Here is a 21,488-nt window from a genome sequence, read left to right as displayed (position 1 = left end):
CCCCAATGGCTGTGTACCCTGTAGAGGGTGCAATGCACCTATTTTCAAAGCCAGTAGTTGGATGAATGGGAGGCTTGCATGGGAACCTGTCGTCTTATCTTTTCTCTAGTCACAAGGCTTTCCTGCTTATGTCACAGCTTGGGGCAAGTAAGTTAGATAGATGTAGATGATAATGAATAAATTGAATTGCTCAGTTATGGGTCCTTTTTGTGCACCTCCACTAAAACATTCTTTTGGTTTGATGTTAGTTTATTCTCACGCTTAAAAAAAAGATGTCTATCGTGAGACCACATGCAAGTAAACCCACAGAAAAGCAAAAAGTGTGCAAGATAACTGTAAGTGGTTTATTTAAAAAATAAAAAGGGTAAGAATAATAACAGTTTTAACTTCTAATAATGTACAAAGGTACACCACACATCTAACAAATGACTCATTATCTTTCGGCTCAAAATAACCTTAGCATGGTATAAATGTGTCAAACTGCTTTACAATACAGGGTACGTTGTAGCATTTCAATATATATTCTAGGTATGCAGAATAATATCCATCACAGCAATGAAGAAGTAGTGAGCACGTCCCCTGAGGTGACTGAGTGGACCCACTACACAGCTGTGCCTCTCTCCAGGTTTTGTTTGATCTCGGCTGTGTATTTGCCGTAGAAACGCTCCGCCTTCTTGTTGAACTTGGCATTCCTCTCGTTAATGTAGTCGATGTCTGCGTCGTCATTGTAGGCCCTGCGCCGGCTGTACTTGGCCCGCTTCTCTATCCTGACAATCGCAAATAAAAGCAGCTTAAGGGAGGATTTCATAAACCAGTATGGCCACTATCCATGGCATATCCAATAACAATAATTGGGTACAGGCAATTATTTGGGGGTGTGCATTTAAATTTGGCAAGGAGTGGCGATGGAAAACCAAACGCACACATGCATACTTGAGGAAAATACTGTCAATTTGTGAGTTCCCAGTCTTGATTTACTGTGTCTTCAAAGCATTGTTGTGCGTCATACCCTGGCAACTGAATCCTTGTCTAATGCCCCACAGTCGCATCTCTAACACAAGCCATAGGCTGTCTCAAATATAGAACAGCTCTGGGTACGACCAGGGTAATCAAAGGTGAAAGGAACTTCTGTAGCATTGACAAAAACTTAAAAGAACCAAAACTGTTTGAAGCTGCAGTCAGTTAAATGTGAGGGACACTGAAGATATGGTTTGATCCCTGTGTTCTGACTTTACAGCGGCTTTCATAAACATCTACCAACACCCACTTACCAAAACACTAAGTATGGTATTGGTTTAACATAAGGTCATGTACATCAGTCCGCTATGGTCTGACCAGGGGCCTCGTTTATGAAACAGTATGTAGGATCCATACTAAGTGTATGTGCGCACAAAAGCTGCAAATGGTGCGCGGTTAATAAAATAATCAGATTTATAAAACTGTGTGCACGTACACCTGAAGGCAATGAATGTTCAATTCTTCTCTACGGTGAATCATGGCAACAACCGAGAGAAAGACCAAGAAAGGGATTTTTTGAATGCCATGTAGCAAAGGGCTGCAGACAAGGAGTCAAGGAGTAAACCTCTATATATGGGCGCCTGCTCTACCAACTGTGCTATCTGGGCGCTCTTATAGTTAATTATTTCCAAAGTTTTCCATCATTAGCATCGAGTGCTTGTTATTTCTCACTGGCAGCAGCCACAGAGAGCAAAAACCAAAGAACAGGCAGTTAGTACAAAGGTTTATCTTAGTCGTTTGCCCAGGAAGTCAGGCTGATACCAAATAGTCAGGTTGAGAGTAAGAATGAAATTAATGGAATTATGGTCTGTTTCTGAGTGTGACTTACTGTTTCTCGACATCTTCCACCATGCGGTCAATGCCCTCCTTTGATGGGACATGGGTGCCGTGGATCAGGCTATTAGCCGTGGGGTGGAAGTCGACACCACTGTGGAGCACCGGCAGAGGAATTAGAAATGCATAACCACAGATTATCACAATTTTAACAGACTTAAAACTGACTTTTCTATTCCATTATTGTGATATGGCCATCCCAATTAGAGAAGATAATGTGGCTTTCAGAGAAAAAAAGTGTGTTATGTGCATTCTTCACAGTTCAGCATGAACGTCAGTCCTTGATGGTGAAAAACCTGCAGGCACTGAACTCTTCCATCTTAGTGTACATGCATTGCATCCTAAAATTACTTCAGAAGTGTGTCAACACTAATCCCAGGACAAATCAGGGGTACATAACATGTAGAAAAATGCTTTGTGCACACGTGATGGGGGGATTCTAAGATGAATAGGCCAAGAAAATTGTTGAAAACCTATTTTTATTGACTAGAAATTTCACAGTTACAGACTTAATATAAGAAAGGGTTCTTATGTCATCATCATCTTTATGGCCCTGTTACTGTTGGCCCTGTTACTGTTACTGAGAAACAAAAAATCTAGTAATGCCACATTTCTTCAAATATTGAACTGTCTGTCTGTCTGTCTGTCTGTCTGTCTGTCTGTCTATCTGGACAAAGCATTAAAAGGCACTATATTGTCACAGCAAAAGCAGATGGGGCAGAGGCTTAACTCACCATTCCTCTCTCTGCTTCTCATAGCTTTCCAAGTCTGGTCTGATTTGCTTGGTGAGCCTTTGGTACTGTCGGAATTGGGCCTCGGCGTAACCTGCAGTCCATTGTTTGAGACGGAGAGAAATAAAAACCGTCTGACTTATAATTACCGGAACAAACAGCAAGCAGACACGAGGATCAGCAACACAACCGGCGGCTGGTTAGGGAGGGGTTAAGAGGAAACTCTCTTCCCTTTGTCTCTTGAAGCCCCTCTGTTGATCATTTTCTCCCCAGAGGTTTTAATTTACAGGAGGTTTGGGTGCAACAGATGGAAGCCATATTTAAGAGACACAGCAATTTTTTTTTTTTCCAGTAGATTAAATTGGGAGCGGTTTGAGATGATTAACATCCCAAGGGGTTCTTACATGCAACCAGTACTGCTCTTTATGCTGCTGCTGTAAAGGATTTAGGTAGCAACATTTCACTGTGTGGTATAGAAGTGGAAAAACAAGAAGAAGAAAATAAAGTCACATGCCATGGCACATCATCATCATTTCTCTCCGTGCCAGGAGGCACACAAGGCTTGGACATCCACTCTTCCCCCCCCTCCACTGGTTCGTTGCAGCTGCACGTCGTGCTGTTTTCCACGTGTTCCAGCCTGCACCGTTACGTTCAGTTCCACCATTCGCCGCCAATTGTTTTTGGGCGGCCTCTTTTCCTTCTTCCTTCAGGTATCCACCCGAGGCCCCAGCACAGTCGTCCGTTCGTCCTTCCTCAGCCATGGCCGATCCTTCCATCTCCGTCTCCTTACCTCCTCACTGATTTTCTTTGTTTCTGTGCATCTCAAGAACTGACTTGTTGGAGACGTGTGTTGCCATTGAATCTTGAAAATCTTCCTTAAGCATTTGGTCTGGAAGATGTCTATCTTCTTCTCTTCTCCCTTGGTTAGTTTCCAGGTCTCGCATCCATAAAGCAGAACCGAAAGGACCAAGCTCTTGAAAAGGGAGGTTTTGGTCTTCCTGCTGATATCGCTGGCTTGCCATATGTTTGATAGCCTTTTGAACTGTGCACTTGCCAGTGCCACTCTTTTCTTGACATCCGCTGTGCCTCCACCATCCTTAGTGACGTTTGCACCCAGATACGTGAAGCTCCCTACCTCCTCTATCTCGCTTTCTCCAACCTTCAGCTTTCTGTCGCTCTTGCTGTTGGCCTTCATTATCTTGCACTTCTTGTTGTTCAGTTTTAGGCCAACCTTGGCTGCATTGTCCTCTAATCTTGTTGTTTTGTGCTGAAGTTGATCCATTGTTGAAGATAGAAGGGCAAGGTCATCTGCAAAGTCAAGGTCTTCCAGCATGGTAGTGAAGTCCCATCGGATTCCAGTTCTTTCACCCTCCACAGTTCTCCGCATTACCCAGTCGATTACCAGGAGGAACAAAAATCCTGACATGCAGCACCCCTGCTTCACTCCTGTCGTCACTGGGAACCAGTCTGTTGTGTCGTTCTCGTCCATAACGGAGCATTGAAAGTCTTCATAAAGGGTCTTTACCATCTGGATCAGCTTCCGAGGGATTCCATACTGACGCATGATGGTCCAAAGGCTGTCTCGGTGTATGGAATCGAACGCTTTTTCAAAGTCGACGAAGTGGACGTACAGTGTAGCATTCCATTCGTTGACTTGTTCCAGGATATTCCTAAGGATGAATATCTGGTCGACAGTTCCTCTGCCTGTCCTGAAGCCGGTTTGTTCTTTCCGGAGCGATGAATCTACTCCAGTTTGTACCCTGTTAATGAGTATCTTGCTGAGCACCTTGCTGGCCAGAGGCAACAAAGTAACCCCCCTCCAGTTTCCACAACTCTGAAGGTTTCCTCGCTTTGGAATTTTGCAAATGAGTCCTTTGGTCCATTGCGCTGGAACTGTCTCTTGGTCCCAAATGAGGCCAAAAATCCGTTTTAGTTCTAAGCTGGTCTGTTTGGTGTCAGCTTTAAGCATTTCGGCTGAGATTTGGTCTACTCCAGGGGCCTTTCCATTCTTGAGGGCCTTCAGTGCGATCTTGATTTCTTCAACATCTGGCGCCTCGATTGGAATATCTATCTCCTCCCTTTCCTCCTCTTCCTCCTGTGGTGGTTCTTCGGGTGCTTCCCTGTTGAGAACTTCCTGGAAATGTTCCTTCCACCTCACTAGTCTGGCCTCTTTGCTCTTCAGCAGCTCCCCGTTCTTACTCTTCACTGCTGCTGTTTGTCTGGTACTCTGTCCTGTCAACTGTTTCACAATACTGTATAGTTCTTTCTGTCTTCCGTTTTCCGCTGCTTTCTGTGCTCTCTCTGCTTTCTCTGACATCCACCTCCTCTTGTCTTCTCTCACGCTCTTCTTCACTTCCCTGTCCTTGTCCCTGTACTCTTCTCTGATTTTGTTTTTAATTCTTTCTGAGCGGGTACTTTCAATCCTTATCTTGGTGGCTTTTCTTTCGTCGATCAGTCTCCAGGTGTTATTGCTGATCCACGGTTTGTTCTTCCTCTTCCTGAAGCCGAGCACCTCTTCTGCTGACTTGACGTAGGCGTTTCTCTGCTGTTCCCATACCTCTTCTACGTCTTCACTCTCGTTCCTGGTCTTTTCCAACTTGCTCATGACTGCCTCGCAGTATTTCTTCCTCTCGTATCTTCACTCTCAGTCTTCCACGTCTTCCTCGCTTGACCTTGTTGCTGTTTCTGTGGTACTAAGACGTAGTTTGATGCGCGTCCTCACCAGGTATGGGTCGCTGTTTGCATCAGCTCCTCTTTGTACTCGGGAGTCCAGACAGAAGATCTCCCTGTCCTCTGATCAGAAGATGGTCGATCTGATTCTTCACTTTTCCATCGGCTGATACCCATGTTGCCTTGTGGATGTCCTTATGGGGAAATAATGTTCCTGTTATCACAAGTCCATTCAGCTGGCAGAATCGCACAGTCTTTCTCTCGTTATCATTCTGTGTCCCTAACCGTGCACTCCCATTGTCCCTCGTCACCCGCTGTTGTCACTTCCAACTTTCATTGAGGTCCCCCATGATGATGACGATGTCGTTCTTGTTAATCCATCCAATGTTTCCTGTAGCTGCTGGTAGAATTGTTCTTTCTCCTCTCTTCCTTCTCATTGTGAGGGCGTACACTTGAATAACAGTCACTTTCCTGTATCTCGGTAGAATCTTGCTGTTATTATCCGCTTGTTAATGGGGGTCCATTCCTGAGTGACTTTTCTGTTTGCTGTCTTATCAGGATGGCAACACCACCCCATGCAGTCTTCATCCCCACTATAATCAGAGTCTGTCCCGTAGCCATCTCATCCTGCCGGCTCCTGCCATCTGCACTCGCTGATCCCAAGTACGCAGTTGGTACCTTCCTATCTCTCTCGCGATCTGTGCGGCTGCTCCTCCTCTATACATAGTTTCACATTCCAATGTCCATGGTGAAAATGTTTTTGGGTGTCACTAGAGATCTCGTCGGGCGCTGGGCTTCCCTAAGGCTTTGACCCATCGCCGTCATACTGCCGATGTCGCGATCCCCGCTCCACCCTGGTCGTCTTGCAATATGATGTCCGTTGTTTCTGTAACAATGTTGTTTTCCGGGAGTAGGTTGTTAGCCTTCTGCCCAACCCCCAAGCTTGGAGGGCCAGTGGTTTTCTGTCAGGGTGTCCTTCCCTTAGACTGCGTTGGTCCACGACACCATACGGTGAAACCCCCCCATCCGCCACCTGGGGGGACGCGCCTCATACGCCGTGCAGTCCCAGCAGGAGAGAATAGCAGACCAGAATCACAGTTTACCACTTCATCCTCATGAGTAAACTGTATTAAATTACTATTCACTAAATGAGTAAACTGAGGTTCTGTGGTGTCATGCCTAAAATAAAGCAATTCAATCCAGTCACAATGTGCTTCCATGTTACTTTCTGACGCGACTATAAAAGAGTCAAAACAATCAGTAAGTGACAATCACTTCAATGTGTTAAACAATGACTGCCAGCCGTGATCATATAAGTGCAAAAGCAACAGACAATCCCTCATTAATGAAAAAATGAGTTAGTTTAGATTTCTTTAAAATATTTCACACACCTAATTAATAAGTTTTTAAAGTGAATATGAGGTTGGTGCTGAGTAATCAAAAGATAGCATCCTTTAGGTTCCTCCTACCGATAGGGCTGGGTGCAGAATTCAATACTTTTTAGGCAGCGACTGAATTGCCTCCTTAGTATTGAAAAATGCCTTGTAATTCAATACCAAATTTTAATAGCTTAAAAGTAAATCTCATCAGCAACACTGAGCCAATAAGCACGCAGCATGTTTCTACCAAGATCTAATAATTCTGCTGATTGGCTGTCTAACGTCACACATTAAAAGGCATGCAGGAAAAACTCTACATTACGCACAGAGACTGGGCTCATGTTGTAGGAGCTGAAAAAAATGAAAAAAAAATACTAAAAGATGCGTGCCGTAATGTTGTAATTTCTTTTTGTTAAAATGGAATTTAGGAAATTGGTTTCAAAAACAGTATTGTTCGGGAACCGGTATAGAAATCGCTGTATTGGTCTCAGTATCAAAAACGTTTGAATGATACCCAGCCCTACCTACCGACACATGGTTGGTTGAAAATAAAAAAATAAAAATATAATAAAAATGTTACCGGATGTTGTATCATTATGCCCCAAGCATGTGTGCCGTTACCAGTGAGGCATTTAATACGACCAAGGAAGTCCAGTCTATGTAACAGATGTGAGCTCTTAATGTCTTATCAGCCAAACAGAAACAAAAGGAACGTTATCACCAACTACTTCTTTCTTTAGCCTTAAGGCTGACACACCAACCCAATTATCGGCCGTCGGACAGTCTGGCGAGGTCGATGACTCGAGTCTGTTCGGTGTGTTCCGTGCTGTCGTCAGCCGGAGGAGCCACCGGCATCCATTTTGGCCGATTTGACTTGTTGAATTGGCCAGTGGGCAGTCGGACTCAATGACCAATCTGATTGGTGGAGTGCTAGCCCTTGACTAGAGAATCAGTGCACGAGAAAACCGGAGCTGACAACGCCAGTATCTTATTACTAGCCATTGTATTTTGTTCCGTTCAGCAAGTATCAACCCTATCAACACACGCTGATCAAAAAAATGACTAACAACAGCGTGCTCTGTGTTTACTAGGTCTAGAGAGATGTTCAGTCATTTCAGGTTTTCATTTTTTGGGCGACAGTACAGATTAGCATACATTAGTATTACGTCTCGCGTACGCGCAGATCATACGCTTAAGTAGGCGCCGCTTCAGTGTGTTCCGAAGCACTTTTTCTGAGAGATGGGAGCCGAATGATCAGTCCAACAGTCGGCCGTCGGGTTGGCGTGTCAGAGCCTTTAGACACGATCATCTGTCATTCACCTGCCATTTAATATTTTGAAGATAAATTAATAAAATTACATAAGCTGACCCGGCTGACTAAATCTGACATGAATTCTGAGTTATTTACTAATAAATTCATTCACATTTTATGACATGTCTCATATAGCCTACATTATAAAACAAGTGCAAACAATTAGTAGACTGCAAACAGTCTATGTCTGTCCTCACTGGGGACCCTGCCACCAACCTGCAAATCCTGTGTCTGGGTTCTTCTTCTTTTTTTTCCTCTCCCACCGCTCTGCATCGTCAGCAGTAATTTCAAGCAGTTTCACTCTGTCATACTCCTCCCCTTTGGCAGCACATTCCTGCAACACAAACATTAATATGTTTATTACATGGCCAGGCCAATCACAGCATTCTTCATTGCCGTGGAGTTCTGATTCAAAGACTCTGGCGGACTGATTTTAAATAAATAATTTTAAAAGAATTAAATAATTTTAAATCAACATTTGTAAGTCCTGTATCATTTTGTTGGGTTTTTATAGCAATAATGCCCGGCTTGCTCTACATTATCCCTTACATATTAGGGGTGGGAATGTCTGGGCACCTCACGATTCGATTCTAAGCCGATTATCTATGAATCTCGACACAACAATTTTTTATGTGCATTTCCATGCGTGATTAAAACAAATGTACATATTAATCTGAGTTTGTTCGATTTTGACATATACAGTATTTGTCACACACAAGTTTTAATGACATGTTTTGTCTAATGAGGTTTTTATTTTGTACTAATTCCATGCTTAAGCCTTAAACATGCTTGTGAAAGTCATCTTCTCTCACAGTAATCTTCCATGCCAGTCATGGAAGATGATGAAAAGATGGAGAATTGGCTTCTTAGAACATGAAACATGTGGTGGTCAGATATAATGTGATCAAGTACATGAACAGCCTTTATGTGTATTGCCTACTTATTGTATGTACGTACATTAATTCCAATCTTAGTCATTCAGAGACATAGATAGGAATGGATGCACAGAGAGCAGGTCATTTTGACCATATAGCGTGATTTTCTTTTACAGACCACTACTTATTCCAGTTGGGAACAATAACAAAGCAGAACAGAACCGGGGAGCGCTAAATCAAAACATTTTTATCCCTAAACTACCCTTCCTCTTGAGCAAAATACACCTATCCTTAAGAGTATTTTTGGGGTTTTTCAGCTTCACCACAAGTATGTGATTGTGGGAAGAAAATTAGCATCCAATACATATGACTAGATGACTTTGAGGCTACAAACTTGCTAGTTGCAACTCTGTCGGCTTCAATTCACCATACATTTTGACAATCTGGTCAGTGACATCTTGTTAGGGATGCACCGAATTTTCGGCATCCAAAATTATTTGGCCGAATAAGTGAAAATGCTGAATTAATTTGACTTAACAATTAGTTCTTTGATTGTGTGATCAAATAGCAACAAGTGTAGTGAGAAGTGTGCATGCTTTATTAAAACATGTTGGCAGGGTGAAAGCGCTGTCACAGTAAAAACAACGCCAATATTTAACGACTCTGATCCTAGGTAATTATCCGCCCCATGCACAAGTGCTGACAGCGAGAGACTGTTTAGCGGGGCATCTCATGTCATCGATGAGAAGAGTGTTATACCTTTCCTGTCTTGGGTTCCCAAACTGGGGTCAGGGAGCAGAATTATTAACAGATGAAGCCCCCCTGGCTTGAGAAGCTTGTTGTTTTATTGTTCACTGTTACCTTACTTTACATTGTCTTTGCCATCTCTTTTTCCTCTTGCTTCTCCCTCACACAGTTGCACCTGTATGCTAAGTTACTCTCTCTCCCCAACCGCTCCACACTCTGTGATGTCACTCACTCAACGCACCTGACAATCTTGCTCTAAGTTACGCTACTCTCGTAAGGAGGAACTGACTTTCACGTGAGAACTTTTCATAAAGATGAACCTGCAACTTTTCTTGAAGTAGTTTTTTGTCTAGGACGATTATTCATTTGTTGTGGGTCCATTCACTTTTTTTTGTCGCTTTTCAATCCACTTATTGTTGTAGGCATACAAAGTAGGCCATGTTACATTCTTTCTATAAGTCTAATAAAGTATTCAAGGGGGGCTCAAAGATAGCAAAAATAAAAAAATATATATTTTACAAATGTATTTATTTTAAGTAATATTGTGCTTTATTTGTATATCTGCTGGAATATTTAAAAAAGTTAAGTGTTAAATACATATTTTTAAATTGTAATTTTGTAAAGATTTTTCCTTTGAAAAGCAAGACAAAATGGTAAAAAGCACATTTGGGCTATTACATTTTTGCAGTGATGAAAAAGTTGGCAAAACAAAAAGGGAAAAACTGCCAACTTTTTCGTTATTTTTGGCTTTTTTTTAATTTGAGTGAATCCCTACATCTTGTCACCATGCTGAATATGTACAGTACCATAGGTTCAAGGTTCTTTATCATATATAGGTTTTGCATACTATGCTTATAAATACCTTTTTCTTTTCGTCCACAGAAAGCTCCCACTCAAGTCTGGCTTTCTTCGCCTCCCAGTTAGTTGGGAGTTTCAGTCTCTTGTCCTCCTCTACAACCTCCTGGTGATTGATCTTACGTGCTTCATTCTGCAGTGAAAAAAAAAAAAATGACACATCACGACGCGTTTTACAAGCAGCAGTATGCAAGTGGGATGTATCAGAAATAACCATCCACGCGTATACTGTCTTGAGGCAGACTGTAACGTTATCTAAACACAATCATTTATAATAAGTGTTTTCCGCAGGCGTGAGTCAGTCCAGCTTGCCATCGCCAAGTAGCTTAGAGGAACACTAGTAAATAAGATATTGTTTCCTGAACGTAAAAGTGCTTTAATCAGGAAAAGGTTAACAACTTACCCGTTTGAAATGCAACTCTCGGAATTTCCGTAATCTCGCTTCCCTCTTCTGGGAGGAAAGAGCCTCACTCGGTCCCTCTTCAGTGGCTGTAACGTTAGCTGACTCCTGACAATAACGACAGTAAACGTTACTATTATCTACGACAATACACTATAGAACGATGTGTTTAATGACCAAGTGTAGTTTATTTCAGACAAGATAGCCTAAAATATTGAGCAGAAATAATCTGGGACGAGCTGACGTTGATTAGCTATCGCCAACATTGTTAACGTTAGCTTAGCACAACAACACGATATTGTAAACAACAAGAGTGGACCAGAAACACGGTTTCCGCCGGCAAAATGAATCACCGCTCTCACAGGAATTATATTAATCGACAACATTTTGCCTACAAAAACAAATAAATTGGGCAATTTGACATTAAAATGAAGCTACTAACCTCACTACAGGACGCCATTGTTGCTAATGTTACGGTTCGGAAGAAGAAGGCAGGAAGTGTGACGTTCATACCGGATACTAAAAAACGTTTTAGAAAAATAGAAAAAACGTTTTATTTTTTTGTCAGAAAATAAATGTAAAATATGTAGGGGGCTTCATTTCTTCCTCTGCCTCTAATATATACACTACCGGTCAAAAGTTTGGGGTCACTTCCAAATTTCCATACCACTCCATTACAGACAGAACACCAGCTGATCTGAGTGGGGGGGCTGATCTTTAATGCAATATCTACATCGCCCATTATCAGCAACCATTCATCCAATGTTTCAGAGGCACATTCTGTTTACTGATCTGATATCATTTTAAAAAAACTAACTAGAAAAACACTGGAGAACAATTTTCCAATTATGTAAGCACATAATGTAAAGTTAATAAAGTTAAGCTTCTGACCTTTTATTTTTCCTTTTGTTTAGTTTAAGGTCGACATTTTATGTTTTACTCTAAGTAAGGTGTTGGAGAAAGATCTATTGGATAAAGTTGAAGCAACACTACATAAAAAAGGGGCCTAATGACAAGGAAGCCCCACATACAAATTATATGAGGATAGACTACAATTTAAAATATGTGTCCGTTTTTTCAGAGGTCTAACGCTTTTCATCTTCACATTTACAAAAGAACTTGGGGCATCTCCTATAATAGTATCAAGGAGGCCAACAGTGGTGTGTCTACATGAGTCTATCACAAAAATGAAATTGCCTGGTATATGCACATGGCCTGCAGTCACAATCGACTTTTTTGAAAACAATTCTGTCTTGTGAAGGATGCTTTTTACATCTCTCTAAAAGAGCTGGAGGCTTTCCCTTGTTGAACAGATGGCATTTTGTAATTTATTTCAACTCGTGTTAATGTTCTTATCTGATCAAACATGCAAGGAATAGACATCATAATAATAATAATAATAATAATAGCTTCCAATGTTTTAGTGCTTTTCAAGGAAACCCAAGAAAACCCTTTACTTGAATAATAAAAAACAAACATCACAACATAACAACCAAAAAATAGACTAGGACAGGAGCTCATGTTTAGAAAGTCTTGTCAGGAATTATTTGAAAACTAGAAACCCTGTAGCAGTTTAGTGTCATCAGAGTCAATTTCCATCCATCCATCTTTGTCCGCTTATCCGGTATTGGGTCGCGGGGGGAGCAGCTCTAGCAGGGGACCCCAAACTTCCCTTTCCCAAGCCGCATTAACCAACGCCGACTGGGGGGTACCGAGGCGTTCCTAGGCCAGGTTGGAGATATAATCCCTCCACCTTGTCCTGGGTCTTCCCCGAGGCCTTGTCCCAGCTGGCAGAATCAAGTTATCAGACATAAAGTGTCAAACCTGTTAGATTACAAGAAACTGTAATTATTTGCTGCACTGTAATGATCTTTTTATTATGATTATCATGTCACCATGGCAAAAGTCATTGCCAGGCATTTTGAATTTTACAAAAATGTCTTTGTGTATACTTTTAAACCATGCCATCTTGCTTCCTTTTGAAGTTTAAATTCATAGCAAAATACTGCTCAACTAATGGAAACTGGCATGACGCACACAGACAGCAATTGTGAATTTGACTGGAGGTTATACAGTAAGAGGCATGAAAGGTCAAGCACAAAGTCATCAGTGTGTGCCACACAGAGAGTCTGTTCAGACTCCCGTAAACTCAATTGTTATGGTTGTTTTTGCTACAGAAAAGTGAAATCTCATATGTATTAGCAACACATATCCACCCACAAAAAAACTTCCAAGTATCAATCAGGGCCTTGGAACATAACCTGAGACCTCCAAATATGATTCTATGATCAGAAGATGAAAGTAAACACTTTCAAGAGCATTTGAGCATGTTTGACTTGCCAAAATGGATGTGCTGCCAGTTTGATTGCAATATACTAATAGAGCTCTTTTGGAGGATGTAATTAAGTGGAGTTTATAGTCTTAGATTAAAGCATCCTCTAGATCACAGGCAATGTTAATGGAGTGATGCATTTTCACTGGAAACCAGATGGGAGCACATCACAACAGAACAAAACAGCATTGGCTACAGTAATGATCAGGGCTCGACTATTGCCATGCAAAAGAGAAAACATCTTCATAATAAATGGCTCTCAAATGAAGAGTAACAGTAAAGTAACAGGGAAAAAAGGAGAAGAAGCAAATGAGCATTTCCTCTGTATTAAATTCAAATTTACAACGGCAGTGTGCAGATCAATTGCAAAACAACAGGAAAAGAGTTGTGTACAGTATATGACTTTTCAATTTCCAGACATCAATACAACATGAGCGTTAGAGTTTACAGCATGTCTTATGGGTTCTTTGTCTTAATAGCTGTTAGTCTTTTTGTTAATGTCGTCCACACATCCTTTACAGCTCTCAAGTATTCTCATATGGTAACTAAACTCCCCTCAGGGTGCATTCACTCACTCACTCACTCACTCACTCACTTCCCTGGAAGCTCCAACATGTTTTGCCTGGACAGAGTTACCAAGAACCAATATATAACAATTGTAACTTCACGTTTAATGTTGAGGCCATGTATAAACCCAAGGTACAGTATAGTAGCTTGGCAACAGTTCATGGGGATTCAAATAATTGAACAGTGTTTGGGGACCTGCTACACAGAACATAGATTTTAGTCGACATTAATCTGTCAGGAAAGAATGAAATATTTGACTAATACAGGAACATCCGTATTTACAGTATGTGTGATCATTACTGAAAGTTACATATTATGACAACAAAGGAGTCTTTCTGTTCATTCCTGTGCCAGTGCTTTTCATGATCCCAACAGCAGCTTCATGTGTTACAGTAGAGATTGGTTTAATCTAAATTTAATTGACTTTGTGACAGGCAATGTGAGGATCTACCCAACGCTGTCATTGCCATTTAAGGGATACTAAACTTTAGTGCAGTACGACGAGGATCTCACACGTGTTGGGGCCACCCAAAAATGCTGAACAGCCACTCCTCGATATTAACTTTTCCAGCCAGGCAAATCAGGCCTGAAATAGAGTAACATTATATCTGCAAATAAATTGCACTTTAGGGGCACATTCATAAATACATAGCAGACCTCATGGTCCTTCATAACCATTAATCAAACTGGACATGATATTAGTTCAGTTTCCTACATGCTGTGAATTATATACTACGTTTTTTTGTACACACAGACATACATTTAACTGGCACTGCTATCTTGCTCTTAATAAAAGTTTCTCTAGATAGCACATGGGGGGCAGGGCCTCTTGCTGCGCAAGCAGCTGCTTGACATCTGGAACCTAATATAAACATCATGGCCAATAAAATCATTCCATTTCCTTAATTACTATTCCTGTCATTTCCGCACTAAATGAAAAGTTATTAATTCAGGGCCAACACAAACATACTTCTCCAATACGAGGAGCTACTCCTGAAGCGTCGCCACCCTGACTACAGGCTGCTGTCACTGGACTGGAACCACAAGCTCCTGCCTTGCTCTGCCAGTGTGTGTTTGTGTGAATGTGTAAACGTGAGCATGTGTGTGTGTGTGTGTGTGTGTGTGTGTGTGTGTGTGTGTGTGTGTGTGTGTGTAGGGAACAGAGGCCAAGGCGCTGCAGACATGTATGGAACACAAGATGGCGTCTTGTTTTCCATCTCATCCACATGTTCCCACTGATGCCAGTATAATCATGACAGGCACAACCCGTCCCGTTTCATCTCTCTGTTTCTTCCTCCCTCCACATTCATGCTCTTGTTTCTTTTTTTTGCTGCTTCTCTGTGTTCAACACATGCCCTGCCACCTTTTTCTCCATTTAACTACTCTTTCCACACATCCATTCCCTCCCTTGATTTTTCTCTCTGCCCTACCTACCAATGTAAACCCGTTTGTGAGATTGTATTGATCTAGTCCATGTTGAATAGCAGGCTTTTGACTTAAAGGGTGATGATAAGACATTTAGAGAGCATCTGTCTGTAACACTTACTGCAGCTTTAGGTGTTCTAGAAATTGTAATCTTTTCTAGGGTAATTTTTCATCAAACTAATTTTCAGCTAAAACATTCCTCCCACTTTCCATCATTACCAGCTGTCTCGTTTAGTCAAAATGCTTCCGATTGATTTGCTGGTGCTGGTGCTGTTAGATATATCCGAAGGGCACGGATGAATGGCGTGAACATCGAGCTATTTGGATGTTAGTCGCCACCAAAAGCATTTTTGTTTCAACACAAATGCCAGTATATGTGTGTCCAAGATAGTAGATCTTGACTCACCAAATACCATCTTCCCCTCTAGGCAAAATAACGTTAATATCACATAGATCATGAGGTACATGATTTGTCACGGTACTAGCTGCTCTGATTCAGCCATTCACAGGCCAAGAGAGGAAGAGGATTTGGTGAGCAACACATATACTTACACAAAAGACGCATGTATGCACTCAAATACCACCAGTTTTGTAGTCAATGCTTTTGCTCCACCACACACAATTAAAGTCCCAATTAAAGGCCATTATGGGTTTTCCACTAGCAGCAACCACAGGGAGAGCGCTCCACGGCTCCTACATTGCGGGCAAACAGATGTCTCTTGTGTTGTCATCCAAAGGAACTCAGACTGATCCACAAACTTTATGATCATAATTACTGATCAAAATTAAAGTGCAACAACAACATAAACTCAGAGGATGCAATAAAAAAAAGTTTGAACGATTCCTGTAATACGGCCCAAGTGGGACTATCAGAGGAAAGTGCTTGTGAGATGTTCATCCTGAGCTAGTATAAAAGTATACTGAAGTGATGAAGCCACTTTCTCCGACAGCCCATTAAACTCTGACTTACCACAAGAGGGAGGCATTTTCCTTATATTTTACCAGAAATTACAGTCCCATTCAATCTGAGTGAGGACATTAAATAAAAACATTTTCATGTTCTTTCATACTTATGCAATTGTGTCTCTGTATCCCACAATAACCAATAGATTTGAGTTCTCACCACAGATCAAAGCACTGGGCTCCGTATCTGCAGTGAAGCATCCCTTCACCACCACACACAAGTTCAACATGAGTGTCATCCCTTGAGCGGGGCCCAAAAAGAATCATGGGTTTCCGCTTCTGAGTTCCCATCCTCTTACCCCAGTGACTTTAATGAGAGAGTAAAGTTCTCACTTGGCCAAACAATAAGCTGTTGTAGAGGGTTGAGATAAGAGGTGGCCAGTCAACAGCCTCTGGACATGTAGCTGTGTAGGCGAACAATCTTCCCTATCTGTCCCCGGCCTGACACGAAAAATCAGTTGCCAGATCAAATAACCTCACGCAAACGTGTCAAACTGCATGTGGGAGAGCGTGTGCACACACACACACACACACACACACACACACACACACACACACACACACACACACACACACACACACACACACACACACACACAGAGAATCCCATTCCCACCCAATTTTGTTCTCTGAGAACTACCAATCTGTTTAGTGTAAAAACTACAGTGGCACATTTCATCTTGAGTTTAAGGCAATGAATCTAATTCCAAATCTAATGATGATCAAACAAGTGCCAAATAACTAAAAACAGTGTCAACAACAAAGCCACCACTGTGGACTGCTGAGTGATAAATGCACTCTTTCTTCATGGTCAGTATGGTTTATTCTCTTAAATCTTAAGGGCTTAAAGATGCCTTTTATATTCATGAACAAACTCAATTTCTTTTGTAAACCAGAACATTTTAATATAGTCATTCTCAAGGTGGAGAATATTTCCCAATGGGAATAATGTCAAAATAGAACTTGCAATGTGAGAAAATAGTGGTTCTTTAGCACGGATAAGTCTTAGAATTTATTTGTTATTTTTTTTACAGATTTTGCAACCATAACATCTTAAATTGAAAGTTATATTTAGCATTATAAACAGCAGTTGAGGCAAAGAAACCCTTACCATTTAGTAGCTGTTTCTGAGTGTTCAAAAGCAAAGTTATTATTGTATTTGTATTAATAAAGTGCATATATAAAGTGTTCTGAAAGATCATCAGATATCAAAAGCTCCAGAAGTTACTAAATTAACCTTGTGTGAACATTTTGACACATACACTGTAACACTGGTCTGCATGTGTTTTAAAAACAAATATTATTTGGCTGAAAGGCTGGCTCACAATCTGCAAAAACAAGAAGCCAGAGCAGGCAAATAATTTTGGAGGACCAAGGTCACATCTGCCACAGCAACATTTTCAATCAATATCATTCTCTCCAATGGAATCGCTGATATCAATGGATTAGTAAATCTGCACAGTGTTTTCCTGTAGAGCTCAACTTTGGTGAAGTCTACACACTATAAAATTATACATAGGAAAATATTACACAGCCTACTACTTCAACTTGAAATATGGGACTCATTGACGATTATTAATGGAAGTATAAAAGAATAATCTATCCAAACAAGACTACAGACATGCATTGGCAGGCATTAATGTCACACCGAGTGTTTTCCTTCATTTATTAGAAGAGGCAGACAAAGCCATGTACAGATTTTGTTGAAGGGTTCAAATGAATTTTCTCTTGGGTTAACATTAAAGGAATCCTGTGCTCTCTCACCAAAAAAAGCCTGTGCGGTCATAGCTTTCATACACTCCTTGTGAGCCGTTTGATCCTTTTAAAGTAAAACAAAAACACGTTCCTCCGTTCTTTTCTCATTGGGTCAAAGACGCTATGTATTTCTTTAAGCTAGAAAACATTAAATGCACAGTCAAAAGGTCCTCTTAGACCTTTGTGCATCCACTGCCTTTATAAAAATATTTACCACATTCATTTCCTCTTTAAAATCACTAATTGCAAGCAGTAATAATTATGAGGGGATTTATTTTAGGAAATTAAGAACTTATATAGAAGGGAAGTTTGGGGTCCCCTACTGGAGGAGCTGCTCCGTGACCCGATACCAGAAAAGCGGCTGAGGATGGATTGATGAGGAAATGTAATATGAAGTAAATATTTCAACCATGTTTATAGATTTTGCCTGATGAGGGTCTGGTACTGAAACGTTGCCAGGTATTAAATGTATCTTTGCAATGTACGGGAGTTTCTTTGCTACTATTTTTATTGTGAAAATGCGTGGCCACTTTTTAGTATATTTGTTCTTTAACTTTAACTTTTGTTCTTTCACTTAAAGGTAGGATTAAAAGGATTATGGCAACAAAGGTCCCCATGGACATTTTGGCTATGTTGTATGTACTATTAAGTCATTAATGGGAGCACCCTATTTGCATATTTTGAATGTTAATTAGTCTTATTCATAGCTACTTAAATGTGGCCACATTTGTTCTGTATGTTCTCTTATTCTGTTCTTTAAAGAAATACTGTAAGATGTTGCCTTGTGATGCATTATGTTCTTGGTTAATATATAAAAAATTACAAAAATAAAATATAAAAATTGGACTACCAAAAACTAAAAAATGGAGTCCAAAATGGAGGAAGCTATCACAATAACAAAATGAATGTAGCATGGATAGGTTGTGAGCTCATGGGGCTGACTGTTGATGTGGAAGCACAGGATGTGAGGAAACTCAACAGGGACGTCTGGTGGGCAGGTGAGGAGTGGCAGGTCTGAGAAACAGGAGAGGTGAGCACTCAGAAGTGATAAATCAGAACATGCGGCAGAAGAGGAAAGAGAAGGAGGACAGAGCCATGGCATGCAACCAAAACCATGACAACAAAATACAGTAAATGACAAAAGCAATTGCTGGTGTTTGAATAGGTTGTTCTAAAGTGTAAAAATTTCCAGTGTGGTATTGGCACTATTTGGTCCATCAAGTTATAACGGGTATGTGGATGACTCGCAGTCATTAAAACCAGACGCACATGTGGGAGCGCTGAACAGGACAGGGAAAACAGTGACGGATATTTCAGAGTCAATGAACTGTCTCAGCCAGACAATCTGCAGGGATGCAGGGTTATGTGTGTGAATGAATGAGGTGTTTTCTCTAATGTGGGCTATAATCTGACCCTCTTGGGAGGGAGGAGCAGGAGGAGTGCTGTGGAAAATGTTCAGTCTGAATTCAGACTGAAGTTCCATTTCTAAATCTAGTACATGCAAGAGAAAAAGAGAACTGATGTCAACCAAGAACAAAAACATAAAACACAGGAATGTAGAGAAAGAGAGGAATATTTCTAGGAATGGAGGGGAAGAAAATGAAAAAAAAAGGAGAGCATTAGGCAGAACAAGCTTGAGCCATGTGTAAACAGAGTATATAGAAACCAGATATGGCCAATCCTAAAAGTAATATACAGACAGAATGCGTTTAGCAGAGTCCATTAAAGCCAAAAGCCTCTGAGGGAACGCTTCTAGCCAGACACGGGACTCTGATGGAGGTAGCCAAGACACTCTAACTCCAGGTTAGCCTCTCAGTCTGAGTAATGGGCCAGGGTGTTTTCAGTCTCCCATGGCCCCTTGCGAGCCCCACCGAGCCCCTATGATGAAGTTAGAGAAGCAGCAGGCAGTGCTACAGCAGAGAGACAGAATGAGCCATAACCGTCTCCTGTTGCTGTTGAATGTAATTTCGGATCGTATTGCAGCGGAAGCATAACTGACAGAAGAGAAATCTATCGAATTCAGCTCAGACATCACAATAATATTGAGTCTTGTTTATAAACACACATTCAGGATGCTTCGGAAGTCTCATTCGTTCGAAGGCCCAAGTGCTGAGCGTGGCTCTTCAGTGTCCTGAGAGCAAACCCTAAAAGAAGTGGTTTAAAAAAAGGGGGCCATTTTATACGGCAGCTGATAAATTGTATTGGGCTGACAAAAACTACAAGTTCACTCTTTGGATTTCTTCTCTAGCATCACTATACTATTTAATAGTAACATTGTCAATTAAATAACTATTTGACTGATTAAACCTCTCATATATTCTTTAAGAAAGGACTCTTACTTGTTGTTTAATGTATGATACACACTTTCTGTTCTACAACATGTAATATTGAAATGTATCAAGCGGTGCTAAGTAGCTGTAGCAGAGCGGTGCTTTGAGCTTAAAATTAATGTCAGATTTCTCCTAATGACAATGTTCACATGAAATTTAACAGGTGTATTGTTTAATGTGTTGAGCATTTTGCATGCTAATGCTTTGAGCATTTTGCATGCTAACTTTTGCTTATTAGCACTAAACACAATTCAGCTGAGGCCGATATAAATATCATAGTTTTATGACTAAATACTTGCAAAAAAAACTAAAAGCAGTATTGGACAAAGTACAATTTTGACCTGATGATAGCACTAGATGAAAAGTTAAGGTATTACCAAAATTATTACAATTCATCCTGAGGGGAGCATGACACGTGTGTACAGAATTTCATGGCAATCCATCACCAAAGTCCTTAGGATTCATCTTCATGAAGGAATGGGGAAGATTTTATGGCAGGTTGTCTGGACTAAAGTGGTGGCCCGATGGACGGATGTTGCCATCCCTAGACCCATGCTGCTAGTTGGGATAAAAACAAGATCAATTAACCATCACCTGACAAACAAGACAAATCCCGTTTCTTTCTTGTCATTCATTGCATCCCCATGTCTTTTCCTCTGTGGTTAACCAAATCTTGGCTCAGTTCTCCAGTGCGACGCCATCGCTATTATAATGCCATCATCCCTGCCTGCCAAGCCATAGAGAATGATGTCACTTCCACCCTTGGTCATGGTGGTTTGGCTTTGGCCACTGGTGCATGTGACAATTTGTGCCCTATTATGAAGCCCTGAAGCTTCCATTTTGGCAACCAGCCATGACATCCACACCCTCACCCAGTTTCACAGAAAGACACCCAGATGCAGCTGTATGTTTTAATTCACTAGAGAGTTTTTGAATACACCCTTATTTTTTTTTTTACTTGTGCTCCCTTTAATACTTTCATGTTAAATATCCCTAGTCTCCCCCCCCCCCTCTCTTTTTTCCCCTGTCAAGCTGTACATCGTCTCCACTCCTGTCATTTACCCTATGGCTTTGTAGTCGTGTTGCGAGGCGGAAAGGCGCTGGGCAGGGCCAGTTGCAGGCCCAGCGGTGGCTGATGTATGTCTCCTGGAGAGGAAACACAGCACAGGCGATGAGAGGATATGGAAATGTAGACATGGCACAATGCCAGCTGGGCCTGGCCCACTCTGCACTGTGTTTAGAGGCAGCCTTTTTTCTAGTGCCAGGTGGGCAGGGGATGAAGGAGGGTATTGGAAG

The 21,488-nt window shown here is 41.2% G+C and overlaps 1 protein-coding gene across 1 annotated transcript; it reads right to left on the bottom strand.

Annotated features, from left to right (window-relative positions):
* Nucleotides 1-321: 321 nt before the first annotated feature.
* syf2 (SYF2 pre-mRNA-splicing factor) lies at nt 322-11,336 on the bottom strand. The gene is made up of 7 exons (XM_032500927.1): nt 11,263-11,336; nt 10,824-10,928; nt 10,428-10,553; nt 8,160-8,277; nt 2,586-2,676; nt 1,847-1,945; nt 322-767 (listed from the first exon to the last, which is right to left on the bottom strand). The coding sequence occupies exons 1-7, from the start codon at nt 11,329-11,331 to the stop codon at nt 602-604; spliced, it is 774 nt and encodes a 257-aa protein (XP_032356818.1). The 5' UTR covers nt 11,332-11,336; the 3' UTR covers nt 322-601.
* Nucleotides 11,337-21,488: the final 10,152 nt, after the last annotated feature.

The sequence above is a fragment of the Etheostoma spectabile genome, chromosome 20 (genome assembly GCF_008692095.1).
Source record: "Etheostoma spectabile isolate EspeVRDwgs_2016 chromosome 20, UIUC_Espe_1.0, whole genome shotgun sequence".
Classification (NCBI taxonomy): Eukaryota; Metazoa; Chordata; class Actinopteri; order Perciformes; family Percidae; genus Etheostoma; species Etheostoma spectabile.
This window is presented reverse-complemented; position numbering and strand designations above follow the sequence as displayed.